Source organism: Oncorhynchus clarkii, chromosome 6 (genome assembly GCF_045791955.1).
Source record: "Oncorhynchus clarkii lewisi isolate Uvic-CL-2024 chromosome 6, UVic_Ocla_1.0, whole genome shotgun sequence".
NCBI lineage: Eukaryota > Metazoa > Chordata > Actinopteri > Salmoniformes > Salmonidae > Oncorhynchus > Oncorhynchus clarkii.
In genome coordinates, this window is record NC_092152.1 from 27,154,192 (window position 1) to 27,172,969 (window position 18,778).

General features: G+C 40.4%; 1 protein-coding gene across 2 annotated transcripts; it reads left to right on the plus strand.

The window, feature by feature from the left end:
• Window positions 1–1,519: 1,519 nt before the first annotated feature.
• On the plus strand, window positions 1,520–18,003 carry LOC139410883 (beta-centractin-like). 2 transcript variants are annotated; one of them, XM_071156507.1, is made up of 12 exons: window positions 1,520–1,695; window positions 2,431–2,580; window positions 4,294–4,358; window positions 5,615–5,690; window positions 5,873–5,998; window positions 6,240–6,364; window positions 6,583–6,799; window positions 15,910–16,002; window positions 16,130–16,304; window positions 16,435–16,496; window positions 16,654–16,694; window positions 16,782–18,003. In XM_071156507.1, the coding sequence occupies exons 4-12, from the start codon at window positions 5,643–5,645 to the stop codon at window positions 16,882–16,884; spliced, it is 990 nt and encodes a 329-aa protein (XP_071012608.1). In that variant the 5' UTR covers window positions 1,520–1,695; window positions 2,431–2,580; window positions 4,294–4,358; window positions 5,615–5,642; the 3' UTR covers window positions 16,885–18,003. The 2 variants fall into 2 exon arrangements, with proteins under 2 accessions (XP_071012608.1, XP_071012607.1); XM_071156506.1 differs by lacking the exon at window positions 2,431–2,580 and having other exon boundaries at window positions 1,541–1,695.
• Window positions 18,004–18,778: the final 775 nt, after the last annotated feature.

Genomic DNA, 18,778 nt, shown 5'->3' on the forward strand with positions numbered 1-18,778 from the left:
AATGCTGCTGTGGTTGCCTATTTATTGCTTCCACAGGGCTTCCAGTGGGTTGCCTTGTTGCTGAAGAGCACTGTCTATCTCCTCTCTCATTGGACCCTCTCTGACAGAGAAGCCAGTCCAAGCTGCTGCACTTTTAAGATCAACTGGCTCCAGTGATGACAGTGATCTTCATACCTCTACTGTTCTTCCACATATCTCTCTGTGCTTGTGAGCTTGAAGACTTGACAAAGGTATCAGAGGGCAGAAGATCATCCTCCTGTAATGTTATCAATTTGTAGGATAAAACATTTAGACAATAGCATGTTTTACTAGTGATTAATTGAAAGTTGTTAGATCTGGCCACCGGTACCCTTTCATAAATCATTAGGGGCATGCCACCTCTAACGGTGGGTGGTAAGTCAAATTGTGCTTGGTAAGTCAAATTGTTACAAAGCGTTCTGGGGGAAAACAATTATCTCTAGGCCAAGGTTAATTTACACATTGTTGGTAGTGTCATCGAGACGAGGTTACATTCTCCCACTGTAGATGGTGTTAAAACACCATAACATGAAGAAAGAAGTTTCAGACAAGGACATTTCTGTCTGTGTGAAAGTATTGAGATTGGTTTAGCAGACATCTCATTAGTGATAGGGTGCCCACCAAAGGATACAGATACTCTCACTGTATTAATTGCTCTGGTGGCTGGCTGTATAATCAGAGAAAATTAGATCCATCTCATTACTTTTTACATGCAGTGGTTGAAAGGAAAAGCAGGTTGAGTGCATTGGTCCATGCAAAATGTGGAGAGTAGAAGGAAATAACTTATGTAAAGTAAATTGAATCTGTCTGTTAGACTAAAAAAGCATAACCAATGCCATTTAGACTCTTAATATAGCCTGTTTTAGTGAATGTTTCTTACAGTTCTTAATACTATCCTCTAAATTCTCAAAGTAGGCTTATATTGTTTGACAACATAGTGGCCTGAATGATACATCTGCAAGTAAGAAAAGTGAAACATCCCATGTGTAGTCTTGCTTATGTTGTCAGAAGAAAGAATGGCACTCTACAGTAACTGTGGGAAGACACTATCCTAATTGTAAAGTCCCACATTCCACGTTATTTCAGTGCCATCTGGTGGTGCTGTAGCCTAATCGAAACAGGTTTTTGCAGATTTGTCATAGATTTTTTTCAATTTGTATGGAGATATCAGATAAAATAAAATGTTATTGTGTCAGTCATAACTGGTAATTGCATGGTTTGAACACATTTAAATTTTGAGTTAGGCCTAACTAATCTATTAACATAAATTCTAGTAACATGATGTACAAAGAGCTGACCTTCCTTTAATATTTTGAAGTGTATAAATAATAAGAACGTCTGGTCACAGTCTATCTAAAAGAAGTTACTCAGACCAAAATGTTTTTCAACGTTTTGCAACGTTGTGGCCGTACGTTCCTTTGTAGCGTCAACGTTTCACTTGCAATGGTTTGCGATTGGCTTATGGGGCTGTACGTAGTCTTCGAATGTACGTCGATTAGCTATTATAGTTGAGAAGCGCTATACGTACATGTTCTTTCTTCAGCGTTGCGCTTTTCCACCAACAGACGATATTACGTTCTAGCTAGGAAAACAGGATTCAATAAAGAGTGGATAGCTCGTTGTATCACCATGGAGTCCTACGATATAATAGCAAATCAGCCTGTGGTGATTGATAATGTAAGTGGTTAACGTTAGCTAGCTCGCAAACAATTTGTAGCTGACCTTAGTAAAAAATAAATGCATCACTCGCTAACGTTAGTCTGCGGTTCAATGTGGTTGCTGTCTTGTTTATACCCGTTAACTAGCTAGCTAACACTAGGTTGCTAGCAAGCTGTTTAACGTACACTAGCTAACGTTACATTGACATTTTAGTAATTTAGCAGATGCTCTTATCAAATAGCTAGTTATATTATCCGTACTCTTAATCCCGAACGATGTAGCCACCGCTACAATTAGTCTATTAATTAGATAACTAAAGCTAGCCAGGTGGGTTTCAGTGGATGGGTGGGACAACCACATTTCAGTCATATAGCTACTGTAGTACTATAATTTAGCTAAGTAGCTACATTTACCTCAATAAACTTGCGAGCTAACGTTAGTATCAGCAAAGTCAGTGTTCGTAGGGGAAAACACGGTTCTTTTGCAAACAATTTCATTTGCTAGTTACATAAATATAAACGTAACATCAACAATTTCAAAGATTTTACTGAGTTAGTTCATATAAGAAAATCAGTCAGTTGAAATAAATTCATTAGACCCTAATCTATGGATTTCACATGACTTGAAATACAGATTTGCATCTGTTAGTCACAGATACCTTAAACAAAACAAAAAAAATAGGGGTGTGGATTAGAATACCTGTCAGTATCTGGTGTGACCACCGTTTGCCTAAGCAACACATCTCCTTCGCAGAGTTGATCAGGCTGATTGTGGCCTGTGGAATGTTGTCCCACTCCTCTACAATGGCTGAATGAAGTTTCTGGATATTGGCGGGAACTGGAGGAAGCTGTTGTACATATCGATCCAGGGCATGCCAAACTTGCTCAATGGGTGACATGTTTGGTGAGTATGCAGGCCATGGAAGAACTGGGACATTTTCAGCTTCCAGCAATTGTGTACAGATCCTTGCGACACGGGGCCAAGCATTATCAGGCTGAAACATGAGGTAATGGAGGCAGATGAATGGCACAACAATGGGCCTCAGGATCTCGTCATGGTATATTGCTGTCGAGAAAATGCAATCGTGTTCATTGTCCGTAGTTTGTCTGCCCATACCATTACCCCAACGCCACCATGGGGCACTCTGTTCACAACGTTGACATCCGCAAACCGCTCGCCCACACGATGCCATACACTCTGCCATCTGCCCGGTACAGTTGAAACCACGATTAATCCGCGAAGAGCACACTTCTCCAGCGTGACAGTCGAAGGTGAGCATTTGCCCACTGAAGTCAGTCAACGCCAAACTGCATTCATGACAAGACCCTTGTGAGGACGATGAGCTTCCTTTAGGTTGTGCAAACCCACAGTTTCATCAGCTGTCCGGGTGGCTGGTCTCAGACGATCTCGCAGTTTAAGAAGCTGGATGTGGAGGCCCTGGGCTGGTGTGGTTACACGTGGTTGTGAGGCCGATTGGACATACTGAAAAATTCGCTAAAATTACGTTAGAGGAAGCTTGTGGTAGAGAAATTAACGTTAAATTATCTGGCAACAGCTCTGGTGGACATTCCTGCAGTCAGCATGCCAATTGCATCCTCACTCAAAACTTGAAACATTTGTAACATTGTGTTGTGTGACTACATTTTAGTGGCCTTTTATTGTCCCCAGCACAAGGTGCACCTACATATGCAATGATCATTCTGTTTCATCAGCTTCTTGATATGCCACACATGTCAGGTGGATGAATTATCTTGGCAAATTAGAAATTCTCACTGACGGGGATGTAAACAAATTTGTTGCAATTGTAAGCAAAATTAGTTTTTTGTGCATATGGAACATTTCTGGGGTCTTTTATTTCAGCTCATAAAACATGCGACCAACAATTGTTGCGTTTATATTTTTGTTCTGTGTAGATGAGGTAAATTAGCTAAAGCCAGAGAGAGAAATATTTGCTGAAGCCTCAGACTAGTTTTGCTCATCAGTCAGTAATTTAGTCTCGCTAGCTAAAATCTACTATAGCAGTTCTGAATGTGGGTGGTAACCAAGCTAACCTATAACTAACAGTCAGCTAACGGATGGTTGCATCCCCGACCCATCCTCATCCCTATGCTAACTAGGGAAAGCTCACAGTCAAACATTAGCTATTATCTTGTTTGTCAGGGTGAGCTATCTAGCCAGCTATAATTAAGACGTGAGCAATGAAAGAAAGGACATGAATGAGGAAATTAGTTAATCTTGGGTGGATAATTAGCTCATCTAGGTTAGATTATCAGTTTCCGCTTCAGGCTACTTGAAATCAGCATCATTGGGAAATTAAAGAAAGCTTAATTTACTTGTGCATCATTGTGTTACTGACCATAGTCAAGCATTAGAGTACAATAATTGTGATGAACAACAAGGAAAATATTTTTTACTTCTGATATTGGGGTCTGATACAGTAGTTTATAGGATTCCTGCGTGCTGGTGTTTCCCCCTCAGCATTGTCTCATGACATCACTATACAAACAAGATGAACAGATGGTGTCAGAGCCACCCTCGGCCTCTATAATAAATTAGTTAATTTATGTAGCTAGCTTGCAAGGGGCCACATTTGGATTTTCTTACTTTCTGTTTCAGGGCTCTGGTGTTGTTAAAGCTGGTTTTGCAGGAGACCAGATCCCCAAATACTGCTTTCCAAACTAGTAAGATCACACACCTTCAGCCATCTCAACGCTATAATATTAAATACCTACAGTGCCTTCAGAAAGTATTCACATCTGACTTTTTCCACATATTGTTACAGCCTGAATTTGAAATTGATTAAATGTAGATTTATTTTTTGTCTTTTGGGCTTACCTACAATAAATTCACCCTAATGTCAAAGTGGAATTATGTTTTTAGACATTTTTACAAATTAATTTTAAAATGAAAGCTGAAATATCTTGAGTCAAGTATTCAACCCCTTTGTTATGTCAAGCCTAAGTAAGTTCAGGAGTAAAATTGTTTTTAACAAGTCCCATAATACACAAAGTTGCATGGACTCTGTGTGCAATAATAGTGTTTAACATGATTTTTGAATGACTACCTCATCTCTGTACCACACATACAATTATCTGTACTGTCCCCCAGTCGAGTAGTGAATTTCAAACACAGATTCAACCGCAAAGACCAGGGAGGTTTCCCTGTGCCTTGCAAAGAAGGCCACCTATTGGTAAAATTGAAATAAAACGGACGTTGAATGTCTTTGAGCATTGTGAAGTTATAAATTACACTTTAGATGATGTATACACCCAGTCACCTACAAAGATACAGGCGTCCTTCCCAACTCAGTTGCCAGACATCTCACCATGAGGTGACTTTTTTTATTTTATTTTTTATTTTTTTTAAACGGTTAGTTTCATAGCTGTGGTAGGAGAACTGAAGATGGCTCAACAACATTGTAGTTACTCCACAAACTAACCTAATTGGAAGAAAAGGAAGCCTGTACAGAATAAAAATAATTAAAAACATGCATCCTGTTTGCAACAAGGCACTAAAGTTTTACTGCAAAGAATGTTTTACTGCAGTGTTATGTTTGGGGCAAATCCAATACAACATTTTCAAGCATAGTGATGGCTGCGTCATATTATGGTTATGCTTGTAATCGTTAAAGACTGGGGAGTTTTTCAGGATAAAAAACGGAATGCCAAAATCCTAGAGGAAAACCTGGTCTGCTTTCCACCAGACACTAGGAGATTAATTCACCATACAGCAGCACAATAACCTCAAACACAAGGCCACATCCCCACTGGAGTTGCTTACCAAGAAGACAGTGAATTAAATCTGATTGAAAATCTATGGCAAGACTTGAGAATAAGTCAAGGGGTATTCATATTTTCTCAAGGCCCTGTAATGTATTTTACTGAAATGCTTTGATTAAATTAAAGTATGTAATATAATCCATGTCTTTACCTTTTAGTGTGGGTCGTCCAAAGCATGTCCGGGTGATGGCAGGTGCGCTGGAGGGAGATCTTTTCATTGGCCCAAAAGCAGAGGTATTTACAGTGGTTTCTAAGACCGATTTCCATGGCCCTATTGTGTAACTCATAATGTAGGCTAATGGGCTTCATGGTGTATGCTTATATTTAGGCCGTTATGACACTGAAGCGGTATTTTTAAACAATAATATAGTTATGACCATTATTCCCAACACCTGTTGATCTCCATGTGGTTGTAGGAACACAGGGGACTTCTGTCTGTGCGGTACCCTATGGAGCATGGTATTGTTAAGGACTGGAATGACATGGAGCGCATCTGGCAATATGTGTACTCTAAGGAGCAACTACAGACCTTCTCTGAAGAGGTATTTTTCTCTGGTTTCTGTGACACACATTCTGGGTACTTTTAATTAGATCATGAGACGTAAGTAAGCATTTCACTGTATGGTCTACACCTGTTGTATTTGGCGTACGTAACAAATAACATTTGATTTTAGATGTTTTTTTCTCTCAGGGTTTCTTGAAAGGTGATTATGAATGTGGGGTTTTGTTTTTAACTGTTTAACTGCATTGACTTTCTTTTCCATCTCTCCTAATGTTCTTTAGCATCCTGTGCTTTTAACAGAGGCCCCCTTAAACCCAAGTAAAAACCGTGAGCGTGCAGCAGAGGTGTTCTTTGAGACCTTCAATGTACCAGCGCTCTTCATCTCCATGCAGGCAGTATTAAGCTTGTAAGTTTGTCTGTCCTCTGTAGCTCGCTATCTTGCCTCTTGTTTGCCAGGGTAATGTTGGACATACCAGAACATTACAAAATGAATTCTCCAGAGGTTGAAAATCCAGGCTGTTCCTTTGCATGTATAATGCATTAATAACTGTAGAGATATGAAAATATTGTAATAATCATTAGCATAAACAGTGGAACAGTTTTGAATATCTCTGGATATTGCAGATATGCCACAGGGCGGACAACAGGAGTGGTGCTGGATGCTGGTGATGGGGTAACCCATGCTGTGCCCATCTATGAAGGCTTTGCCATCCCTCATTCTATCATGCGGGTGGACATTGCTGGGCGGGATGTCTCACGCTACCTACGCCTGCTACTGCGCAAGGAAGGCTATGACTTCCACACTTCAGCTGAGTTTGAGGTTGTGCGGACTATCAAAGAGGTATGGATGGGGAGATTGTGTTACGTTTTTGATGGGGTAAAATGTGACAATTCTAGTCAAATAGTTTTCAAATAGCTGTCAAAGTTGATGTGTTAATAACGCGTGACATGTTTATCGGCGTACATTTTTTTTATTCCATTCATTGCGAGTCCATTTCGTCACCACGCTAGAAGTTTTAAGTGCATCTGTTTCCACACAGATCTTTTTAAGGGGAAACACGGCTACAGCAAAGATGGTACAGTTGATGCTTGCGCCTTTATGTTGCTATGCCTCTAACCAAAATAATGTAAAAGTTACTCCCAATATTACCGGAGCTATTTTTTTTTTTTTCTGCCCCAGATTCATGTGCATATCATGGGCCATTTTAAACTACTCCTGGGCTGCTATTTTTTTGGTTTGATAACAAACATTGTTTAGCTAGCTAGTCATGTTACCTTGCTAGCTAGCAACCTGATAACTTGACCAATGCACATATGTGGATGGCACAGGAAGAACTGAAGAGGAATATGCTACTCAAAAAGATGCTTCAAAGGTAGGCTGCATATGCAAGAGTGGTGTGAGTGAGAGGGCTGAATCTCAAACCGAACACTTGGCCCTTAACCCCTTTATCGAGAACCACTTGCTGTTGTGTTCGATAGTCAACACTCGAGTCTGCAAGTGTTTTGGCCAAAATGAGCATGTTGACAATGCACACTCAACGTCCCAACTGCCACTTGTCAATATTTAAAATTCATTTCCGAGCATTGTCTCCCACGACCTGTCTTGTAGTATGACTCACTTGCTATGAAACACGGACCTGGGGCAGACAGACACTCCCTCCTGTTCTCCCTGTTCACCCATGTCTGCGTGGCCACGCTCGTCTCATACTGAATGATCAACTCAACGACACAACCGTGGTAGGCTTGATTACCAACAATGACTGGTGGAGTTGTGCCAGGAAATAACCTCTCCCTCAACGTCAATGAAACGAAGGAGCTGATTGTGGATGACAGGAAACAGCAGAGAGAGCACGTCCCCTTTCACATTGACTGGGCCGCAATGGAGAAGGTCAAAAGCTTAAAGTTTCTCGGTGTGCACACAACCTCGAATGGTCCCTTGAGTTCAGCACCTTTTCAATCTCAGGAAGCTGAAGAAATTTGGCCTGACCTTTAAGACCCTCAAACCTCTACAGCTGCACCATTGAGGGCATCCTGTCGGGCTGTATCACGCCCTGGTACTGCAATTGCACTGTCCTCAACCACAGGGCTCTCCAGAGGGTGGTGAGGTCAGCCCAACTCATCACTGGGGGCACACTGCCTGCCCTTCAGGACATCTACAGCTCTCGGTGTCACAGGAAGATCAAGGACCTTACCCACCTAAGCCACAGCCTGTTCACCCCGCTACAATCTAGAATAGGGTTCCCTAACTGCCGGCCGAATTTGGCCCTCGGGTGGTTTTATTTGGACCCTCAAGTTTTCTGAGCAAATAATATATATACTACATACACTACCGGTCAAACGTTTTAGTACACCTACTCATTCCAGGGTTTTTCTTTATTTTTGCTATTTTCTACATTGTAGAATAATAGTGAATACATCAAAACTATGAAATGACACATATGGAATCATATAGTAACCAAAAAAAAGTGTTAAACAAATCAAAATATATTTGAGATTCTTCAAATAGCCACCCTTTGCTTTGATGACAGCTTTGTACACTCTTGGCATTCTCTCAACCAGCTTCATGAGGTAGTCACCTGGAATGCATTTCAATTAACAGGTGTGCCTTGTTAGGTTAAATAGTGGAATTTCTTTCCTTTAATGCGTTTGAGCCAATCAGTTGTGTTGTGACACGGTAGGGGTGGTATACAGAAGATAGCGCTATTTGGTAAAATACCAAGTCCATATTATAGCAAGAACACCTCAAATAAGCGAAGAGAAATGACAGTCCATCATTACTTTAAGACATGAAGGTCAGTCAATATGGAACATTTCAAGAACTTTGAAAGTCTCTTCAAGTACAGTCGCAAAAACCATCAAGCGCTATGATGAAACTGGCTCTCATGAGGACCGCCACATGAATGGAAGACCCAGAGTTACCTCTGCTGCAGAGCATAAGTTCATTAGTTACCAGCCTCAGAAATTGCAGGCCAAATAAATGCTTCACAAAGTTCAACTAACAGACACATTTCAACATCAACTGTTCAGAGTAAATCAGGCCATCATGGTCGAAATTCTGCAAAGAAACCACTACTACTAAAGGACACCAATAAGAAGAGATTTACTTGGGCCAAAAACACGAGCAATGGACATTAGACCGGTGGAAATCTGTCCCTTTGTTCTGAATCCAAAGGTGTGATATTTGCTTCCAACTGCCTGTATTTGTGAGACGCAGAGTAGGCGAACAGATGAAAAAAATACGGAACAGTTCTCTCTTTTGCTTTATTTTTTAATAAATTAATTTGTTCAAAACTGTTCAGCTATTGTCTCTCTTTGCGTCAACTCCTCACCACATTTTATGTTCTGCAGTGCTAGCTAGCTGCAGCTTATGTTTTCAGTACTTTCATTGGGTGGACATGTCAGTTCATACTGCAAGAGCTCTGATAGGTTGGAGGACGTTCTTCCGGAAGTTGTCAATATTACTGTGGAAGTCTGTGGAAGGTGGTGAGAACGATGAGCCTCCTGTGTTTTGTATTGAAGTCTATGTACCCAGAGGAGGACGGAAGCTAGCTGTCCTTTGGCTACACGATGTTGCTACCCTACAGAGTGCTGTTGTGGCTACTGTAGACATTCAATACAAAACAGTAAGCTTAAATCAGTTAATTGGTAGCGTGTGTGTATGTACAGTGGGGCAAAAAAGTATTTAGTCAGCCATCAATTGTGCAAGTTCTCCCGCTTAAAAAGATGAGAGGCCTGTAATTTATCATAGGTACACTTCAACTATGACAGAAAAAATTGAAAGAAATCCAGAAAATCACATCCGTAGGATTTTTAATGAATTTATTTGCAAATTATGGTGGAAAATAAGTATTTGGTCAATAACAAAAGTTTATCTCAATACTTTGTTATATACCCTTTGTTGGCAATGACAGAGGTGAAGACTTACAGAAAACGTTTGACAAGGTTTTCACACTGTTGCTGGTATTTTGGCCCATTCCTCCATGCAGATCTCCTCTAGAGCAGTGATGTTTTGGGGCTGTTGCTGGGCAACACGGACTTTCAACTCCCTCCAAAGATTTTCTATGGGGTTGAGATCTGGAGACTGGCAAGGCCACTCCAGGACATTGAAATGCTTCTTACGAAGCCACTCCTTCGTTGGCTGGGCGGTGTGTTTGGGATCATTGTCATGCTGAAAGACCCAGCCACGTTTCATCTTCAATGCCCTTGCTGATGGAAGGAGGTTTTCACTCAAAATCTCACGATACATGGCCCAATTCATTCTTTCCTTTACACGGATCAGTCGTCCTGGTCCCTTTGCAGAAAAACAGCCCCAAAGCATGATGTTTCCACCCCCATGCTTCACAGTAGGTATGGTGTTCTTTGGATGCAACTCAGCATTCTTTGTCCTCCAAACACGACGAGTTGAGTTTTTACCAAAAAGTAATATTTTGGTTTCATCTGACCATATGACATTCTCCCAATCCTCTTCTGGATCATCCAAATGCTCTCTAGCAAACTTCAGACGTGCCTGTACATGTACTGGCTTAAGCAGGGGGACACGTCTGGCACTGCAGGATTTGAGTCCCTGGCGGCGTAGTGTGTTACTGATGGTAGGCTTTGTTACTTTGGTCCCAGCTCTCTGCAGGTCATTCACTAGGTCCCCCCGTGTGGTTCTGGGATTTTTGCTCACCGTTCTTGTGATCATTTTGACCCCACGGGGTGAGATCTTGCGTGGAGCCCCAGATCGAGGGAGATTATCAGTGGTCTTGTATGTCTTCCATTTCCTAATAATTGCTCCCACAATTGATTTCTTCAAACCAAGCTGCTTACCTATTGCAGATTCAGTCTTCCCAGCCTGGTGCAGGTCTACAATTTTGTTTCTGGTGTCTTTTGACAGCTCTTTGGTCTTGGCCATAGTGGAGTTTGGAGTGTGACTGTTTGAGGTTGTGGACAGGCGTCTTTTATACTGATAACAAGTTCAAACAGGTGCCATTAATACAGGTAACGAGTGGAGGACAGAGGAGCCTCTTAAAGAAGAAGTTACAGGTCTGTGAGAGCCAGAAATCTTGCTTGTTTGTAGGTGACCAAATACTTATTTTCCACCATAATTTGCAAATAAATTCATTAAAAATCCTACAATGTGTTTTTCTCATTTTGTCTGTCATAGTTGAAGTGTACCTATGATAAATTACAGGCCTCATCTTTTTAAGTGGGAGAACTTGCACAATTGGTGGCTGACTAAATACTTTTTTGCCCCACGTATGTATGTATGTATGTATGTATGTATGTATGTATGTATGTATGTTTTATACAGGTAAATGTGTGTATGTATACAGTACATCACAAAAGTGCGTACATGTCTCACATTTTTGTAAATATTTGAGTACATCTTTTCATGTGACAACACTGAAGAAGAAGTAGTGAGTGTACAGCTTGAATAGCAGTGTAAATTTGCAGTCCCCTCAAAATAACTCAACACACAGACATTATTGTCTAAACCGCTGGCAACAAAAGTGATTACACCCCCCAATTTGGAAAATGTCCAAATTGGGCCCAATTAGCCATTTTCCCTCCCCGGTGTCATGTGACTCGTTAGTGTTACTAGGTCTCAGGTGTGAATGGGGAGCAGGTGTGTCAAATTTGGTGTCATCGCTCTCACACTCCCTCATACTGACTGGTCACTGGAAGTTCAACATGGCACCTCATGGCAAAGAACTCTCTGAAGATCTGAAAAAAATAATTGTTGCTCTACATAAAGATGGCCTGGGCTATAAGAAAATTGCCAAGACGCTGAAACTGAGCTGCAATACGGTGGCCAAGACCATACAGCGGTTTAACTGGACAGGTTCCACTCAGAACAGGCCTCGCCATGGTCGACCAAAGAAGTTGAGTGCACGTGCTCAGCATCATATCCAAAGGTTGTCTTTGGGAAATAGACGTTTGAGTGCTGCCAGCATTGCTGCAGAGGTTGAAGGGGTGGGGGGTCAGCCTGACAGTGCTCAGACCATACGCCGTACACTGCATCAAATTGGTCTTCATGGCCGTCGTCCCAGAAGGAAGCCTCTTCTAAAGATGATGCACAATAATGCCCACAAACAGTTTGCTGAAGACAAGCAGACTAAGGACATGGATTACTGGAACCATGTCCTGTGGTCTGATGAGACCAAGATAAACTTATTTGGTTCAGATGGTGTCAAGCGTGTGTGGCGGCAACCAGGTGAGGAGTACAGACAAGTGTGTCTTGCCTACAATCATGCTTGGTGGTGGGAGTGTCATGGTCTGGCACTGCACGAGTGCTGCCGGCACTCTGCACACATCAACAACTGACACCCACGAAGCATCGTTACCCATCGCTCCACAAAAGCCGCGGCCCTTGCAGAGCAAGGGGAACAGCTTCTTCAGGTCTCAGAGCGAGTGACCGATTGAAACACTATTAGCACGCACCACCGCTAACTAGCTAGCCATTTCACATCGGTTACACCCTTTTGACCTCCTTTTCCTCAGCAACCAGTGATCCGGGTCACGGCATCAATGTAACAGTATAACTTTCGTCCGTCCCCTCGCCCCGACCTCGAACCGGGGACCCTCTGCACACATCAGCAACAGCCACCCCCGAAGCATTACCCATCGCGCCACACGCAGAGCAAGGGCAACAACTGCTTCAGGTCCCATCGCTAACTAGCTAGCCATTTCACATCGGTTACATGTATATCTGTATTATATATATATATATGTGTGTGTGTGTGTGTGTGTGTGTGTGTGTGTGTGTATATCTTATTATAAATTTAACTTAATAGTATTATTATTATTTTAACTTAATATAATACACAATCTATTTAGTCTCAAATAAATATTTAAACATGTTAAATTTCGTTTAAATAATGCAAAAACAGTGTTGGAGAAGAAAGTAAAAGTGCAGTATGTGCCATGTAAAAAAAGCTAACATTTTAAGTTCCTGGCTCAGAACATGATAACATATGAAAGCTGGTGGTTCAATATTCCCAGTTAACCATACGGTAAACATACGGTGATCGCTACATAAATAGTCATATTAAACATTCATGAAAATACAAGTGTCTCACATGGGTCGAAAGCCTAGAATCTTGCTAATCCAACTGCATTGTCAGATTTAAAAAAAGGATTTACTGCGAAAGAATACGATGCGATTATCTGAGAACAAAGCCCCATTAAAAAAAAAGCTATTTCAACCAGCACAGGCGTAACATCACAAATTGCAATAAAATAAATTGTTTATCTTTGATGATCTTCCTCTGTTTGCAATCCCAATGCTCATTGTTACACAATGAATGGTCTTTTGTTTGATAAAATCTATTTATATAGCCCAACACAAAACATTTTGTGAACCTCGTGTCGTGAATTCCGTCTCATTCCATTTTTGACGACACATTCGATGTAAATGCACACACTAAACGTGACTTTTCCAGTCATGTTTGGTTTCATTGCAATCAACTGGTTTGTTTGTAACACAAACAAACCTGATGGGTCATTTCGCGGGACGTATTGACTGAAAGAAACCGATTTGAAGACAAGTAATGACATCATTGTGCACCAATGATATGACCGCTGTTTCGTTGATTGACTGTATTTTAACCCAATGACCACTGATCGTCTTGAAATGTAGCTGGGTAGATAGCCAATGAGCTGAGGTAAACGGCAATATGTAATGTTTATGTGTTGGAAGACCAACCCATGTAGTAAACTCCGGCGTAAGGAGGTTCATTCGCCATTGAAGATTCATACCGGAAGGAGCCACATGTTACGTACAGCGTTGTTTTGGTAAAGCGCATCTTCAGCTGTTTATATATCAATCAGTATGGCAACTAAGTCAGGGAAAGCTAAATCTAAGTCTAGATATACAGATGTACACACAATTTTAGAAGAAATTGATCGGGTAAGTGAGACAGAGATTGTTGGAGGACGATTCATTTAGCGATTCCCAAATGGAGGAATATTTTTTGAACAGAAAGGACATCGTTTTGGACTGGTAAGTTTTTCTCATGCCAATGCCGTTGTTTGAAATTAATAATATAAAATATTATTTGTGAAATGAAATAGCCTATTTGAGGCTGTTGAGGGGAGGGCAGGCCCACAACAATGGCCAAAGTGAAATGGAGACAGTAGATACAGCTGGTCTGTTGTAATATAATAAAGGCAGATCTAGCTGGTCTGTCATAATATAAATGAGACAGTAGATCTAGCAGGTCTATAATAATATATTCAACCTTATGTTCCCTGTACTTATATATATATATATCCTGCCACAAGTGGTGTTCATCTGCCCAAATTTATTTCTGCAGGCATGGATGTGCCTCAGGGCCAAAAGGGCACAGCATGGAGGCGTCGCTGTGTTCTTTGCAAAATGAAGTCCCCCATCACCTGCACCACATGCTTGGTGACCCTCTGCTTTACAGCAGAAAGAGACTGCTATGGCACCTGGCATCAGCAGCACAATATTGTGTAGAGGACTGAGGGTCTCTACAAAAAGTGTTATTTTGTAAATGTATATATTTTTTTCATGTTTTTTCCAATACCATTTTGGTATTTTGTGTATAGTTATTCCATTCAAAATGTATAACTTCACCAATTTGGCCACTTGGGTACATTTGGGATACTTGTGTCATTTTGGAAGTTATCATTCTGAAACTTTGCACAAGTACTGTTGCCCTCTTGTGTTTTTCACTGAAATTGTCCCCGTCATCCTATCTGAATGTTTGTTTTGTCTTGTTAATTTTAAGAGGACAAAAACATATGTTTTTTTCATTGTATTATCTAAACCAGATCTATTGTGTTGTTCTCCTACATTCAATTCACATTTACACAAACTTCAGTGTTTTCTTTCAAATGAAACCAAGAATATGCATATCCTTGGTCCTGGTCCTGAGCTACAGGCAGTTAGATTTGGGTATGTCTTCAGGCGGAAATTGAAAAAAGTTGGGGGGTAGCTGTAAGAGGTTAAGAAGTTTTAGGTTGTAGTTATTATAGGAATTATGACACGTCAACTATTTCTCTCTACCATTTGTATTTCCTATTCCTTTGACTATTGGATGTTCTTATAGGCACTTTAGTATTGCTAGCCTAATCTCTGGAGTTGATAGGCTTGAAGTCATAAACAGCGATGTGCCTCAAGCATTGCTAAGAGCTGCTGGCAAAGTCAGTAAAGTGCTGTTTGAATGAATGCTTACGAGCCTGCTGCTGCCTACCACCGCTCAGTCAGACTGCTCTATCAAATCATAGACTTAATTATAATATAGACACAGAAATACGAGCCATTAATATGGTCAAGTCCAGAAACTATCATTTCAAAAACAAAACGTTTATTCTTTCAGTGAAATACGGAGCCGTTCCTTTTTTATCGAACGGGTGGCAACCCTAAGTCTAAATAGTTCTGTTACATTGCACAACCTTCAATGTTATGTCATAATTATGTAAAATTCTGGCAAATTAGTTCACAGTTCACAACGAGCCAGGCGGCCCAAACTGTTGCATATACCCTGACTCTGCTTGCACTGAACGCAAGAGAACAAGCTAGTTAACCTAGTAATATCATCAACCATGTGTAGTTAACTAGTGATTTTGTGAAGATTTGTTTTTATAAGTTTAATGCTAGCTAGCAACTTACCTTGGCTCCTTGCAGCCACAAGGTCCTTTTGACACTGCACTCGCATAACATGTGGTCAGCTTGCCACGCAGTTTCCTCGTGGATTGCAATGTAATCAGATCCAAAAAAGCTGATTACCGATTGTTATGATAACTTGAAATCGGCCATGTCAATTAATTAATCGGTCGACCTCTAGAAGAAATCTTCCATTAGGGCCAAATTCAAAAATTGTGATTAACTTGTTTGACAACCCCTACAATCTTCACAAGACACTCTGTCAGTCCTGTTATTTAGATTTTTGATTCAACCTTTGTCCTTGACATCTGTCACTTTTATCTTGTTTACCTCTGCAGAGAGCATGCTACCTATCTCTGAACCCACAGAAAGATGAAACCTTGGAGACAGAGAAGGCACAGTACACTCTTCCTGATGGCAGCACATTGGATGTGAGTCATTTTAGATGCATTCGCAACATGTATGGTTCTGAAAGTTGTTCAATATTGCTATTTTGACATGGCACGTAAACTTTTGTATTTATACCAAAGTATTGACAGCTTGTTATACCCTGTGTAGATTGGCCCTGCTCGATTCCGAGCCCCAGAGCTTCTCTTCCGTCCAGACCTGATAGGGGACGAGAGTGAAGGAATCCACGAGGTTCTGGCTTTTGCCATTCAGAAGTCAGACATGGACCTGCGACGTACACTCTTTTCCAACATTGTCCTCTCTGGGGGCTCCACTCTCCTCAAAGGTATTCATTAGAATTCTTTCCCACCAATTACATATTGAGGACTGGCAAACAGCAAACGTTTCACTCCACTCCTTAAGCATTGGCTAATTGTCTTTATCTGTCCTTGTTTTACATGTTTTCTTTCCCTAAGGTTTTGGTGATCGATTGTTAAGTGAAGTGAAAAAGTTGGCACCAAAAGATGTGAAAATAAAGGTATTTGCTGCCCTAACCTTGGGGACTCGTTTACATATGTATGAGCAGCAATTTCAATGTATTAAATGTTTAATGTTGGTTCAACAATTATCATCCATTTCTGAACTAGTTGTGCTGTGTCACAGTCCATTTATTTCCCCGTGTTACTCTTTGTTAGATCTCTGCACCCCAAGAACGACTCTACTCCACGTGGATAGGGTAAGTAACATCATGTGATCAGCCACAGACTAAACAGATTAGTCTCTGTTTCCAGAGTTATGATCCTCTCTTGTTGCATGCTTGAAGGGGCTCCATCCTTGCGTCACTGGACACCTTCAAGAAGATGTGGGTGTCAAAGAAGGAGTATGAGGAAGACCGAGCACGTGCCATCCATAGGAAGACCTTCTGAAGAGGTGGGCGGTGCTCCTATTATGCCCAAAAACCTCTGGTTCAAGTCCACCAACTACTCAACTACACCCCCTTCCCCATTACCCCTATGATAAGGAGAGTTCATGGCTCCCTATGGCATGCCTTCTACAGACTCCCCTCCACACGCCAAATGACGGGGACACTGGCCAGGACTGGCAAAGTGTTGGGCAGCCATTACCAGACAGACCCAGAACCTGTCCCAATGACAAGGCTTTAAGTTGCATCTCTTGATATTGTGGACTTTCCTTATTTTTAACATTTAAGCAAATTCTTTATTTATTCTACGATTTGTTATGCCCCATATGAAATGGATCATAAAATCCTTAACTTAATTAAATGGCAATGAAGGGGAACGTTCTGCTTTACTTTGATGTATAGATTCAATTAAGAGATGTGTTTTTACCTTTTGGGTTTTGTTACTGTGGCACATTAAACATAGTGTGCAAAGACACCTTAAGAACTTCTTGTTATAAAGTTATTTCTTTATTTCCCACTGTCTGAATATCCATCAGCGTCTTTCAACTGTCCATCAGTGTCTTTTCAACTTTCAAACCCAAGTTGATGTAAATTGTATTGAAAATATTTGATCGGTTTATCACCTGGTGCCATTTAATCAATTAGGGAATTAAACATTAAATCTTGAGTGGACCACATGAGTTAAAAGCACTTTCAGTGTTGTGCTGATGGAGAATATTCGGACTGAATTCATGTTCCAAACCTGCATGGTTTGCTAAACTTTTAAACTGGACTGAAGGTGACATGACAATGGGTCGGTTGTCATGCTTTTTCTGGCAGATGTTTGCAAGCTAAACAGAATTGGTATTAGTGACTTCATTTTAGATCAAAATATGTATTGTGTTAGTTTCAAGGGTAACAGTTTGAACATATCCTGCTGGCATAACTCTTAGAGGCAAATACTAACATTAATAACAGTATTGCTGAAATATAATTTAATTGAGTTGTACATTGGAGCGTTGCTTGCACTTTAATTTAGTCACAATAAATGAGTGCACTGCTGGGATGTGATTATGTTTATTATGCTGAATACATTAGCAATGCTGATGCAATGTAAGATTTTGATTAAAATGGAAAAATAATATACATTTGCACTACCTTTTTATTTTATCAGTTTCTTTGGTGTGGAAAAGGTGATCCTTGGGGTGTCCAACTCTGACATTGCGCCATTAAGGTTCAAATTTAAAATGGGTTTAAAAAGGGTTAAATTAGGGGTAGGGTTAAGTGTAATGACGTCCCAAGGATTCCAATTATCACCTACCATGGGTGTGTTCCACCAAAGATTATGAATATACTGACAAGCCACGTCTCTCCGCCTTAACAATTGGAGTCATCCTTCCTCTGGATTGGTGGATACATCTCATTGTTGTAATCCTTTTTTAAACACAAACTATATTTATATCGCAACTAGTTCTATAGCAGATTAGTAAAAATTGCCTTTTCCCCTTCAGATTACCTTACTTTCAATTATTTGAAAATGAAATAATCTCTAAAATATCACTATTTTTTAAAACAAGCCATAGAAAGTTGTTAGCAATTTCAGTTTTATTCACCAGAAAAGACTAAACAAATATTAAAACAACTATTTTGGTTAAACTCAAATATACTAATTGATTTAAAAAAAAGTTATTTTTAGATGATTTTTTAAATGGTATAATCTTTGTAAATAATATAAATAAAACTAGTGGAGTTGTCACACATGCAGTTAACAAAATTATATGAAAATGTCTGCTCTAGAGATCATATGGAACTTGTCTGTCAGCCCTGCATTAAATACCAAAATTGGCAAAAGAAAATTGTGCTAAATAAAAATGTATGCTAGTTTAATTTAAGGACCAAAAATTGGACAGCTTCACAGT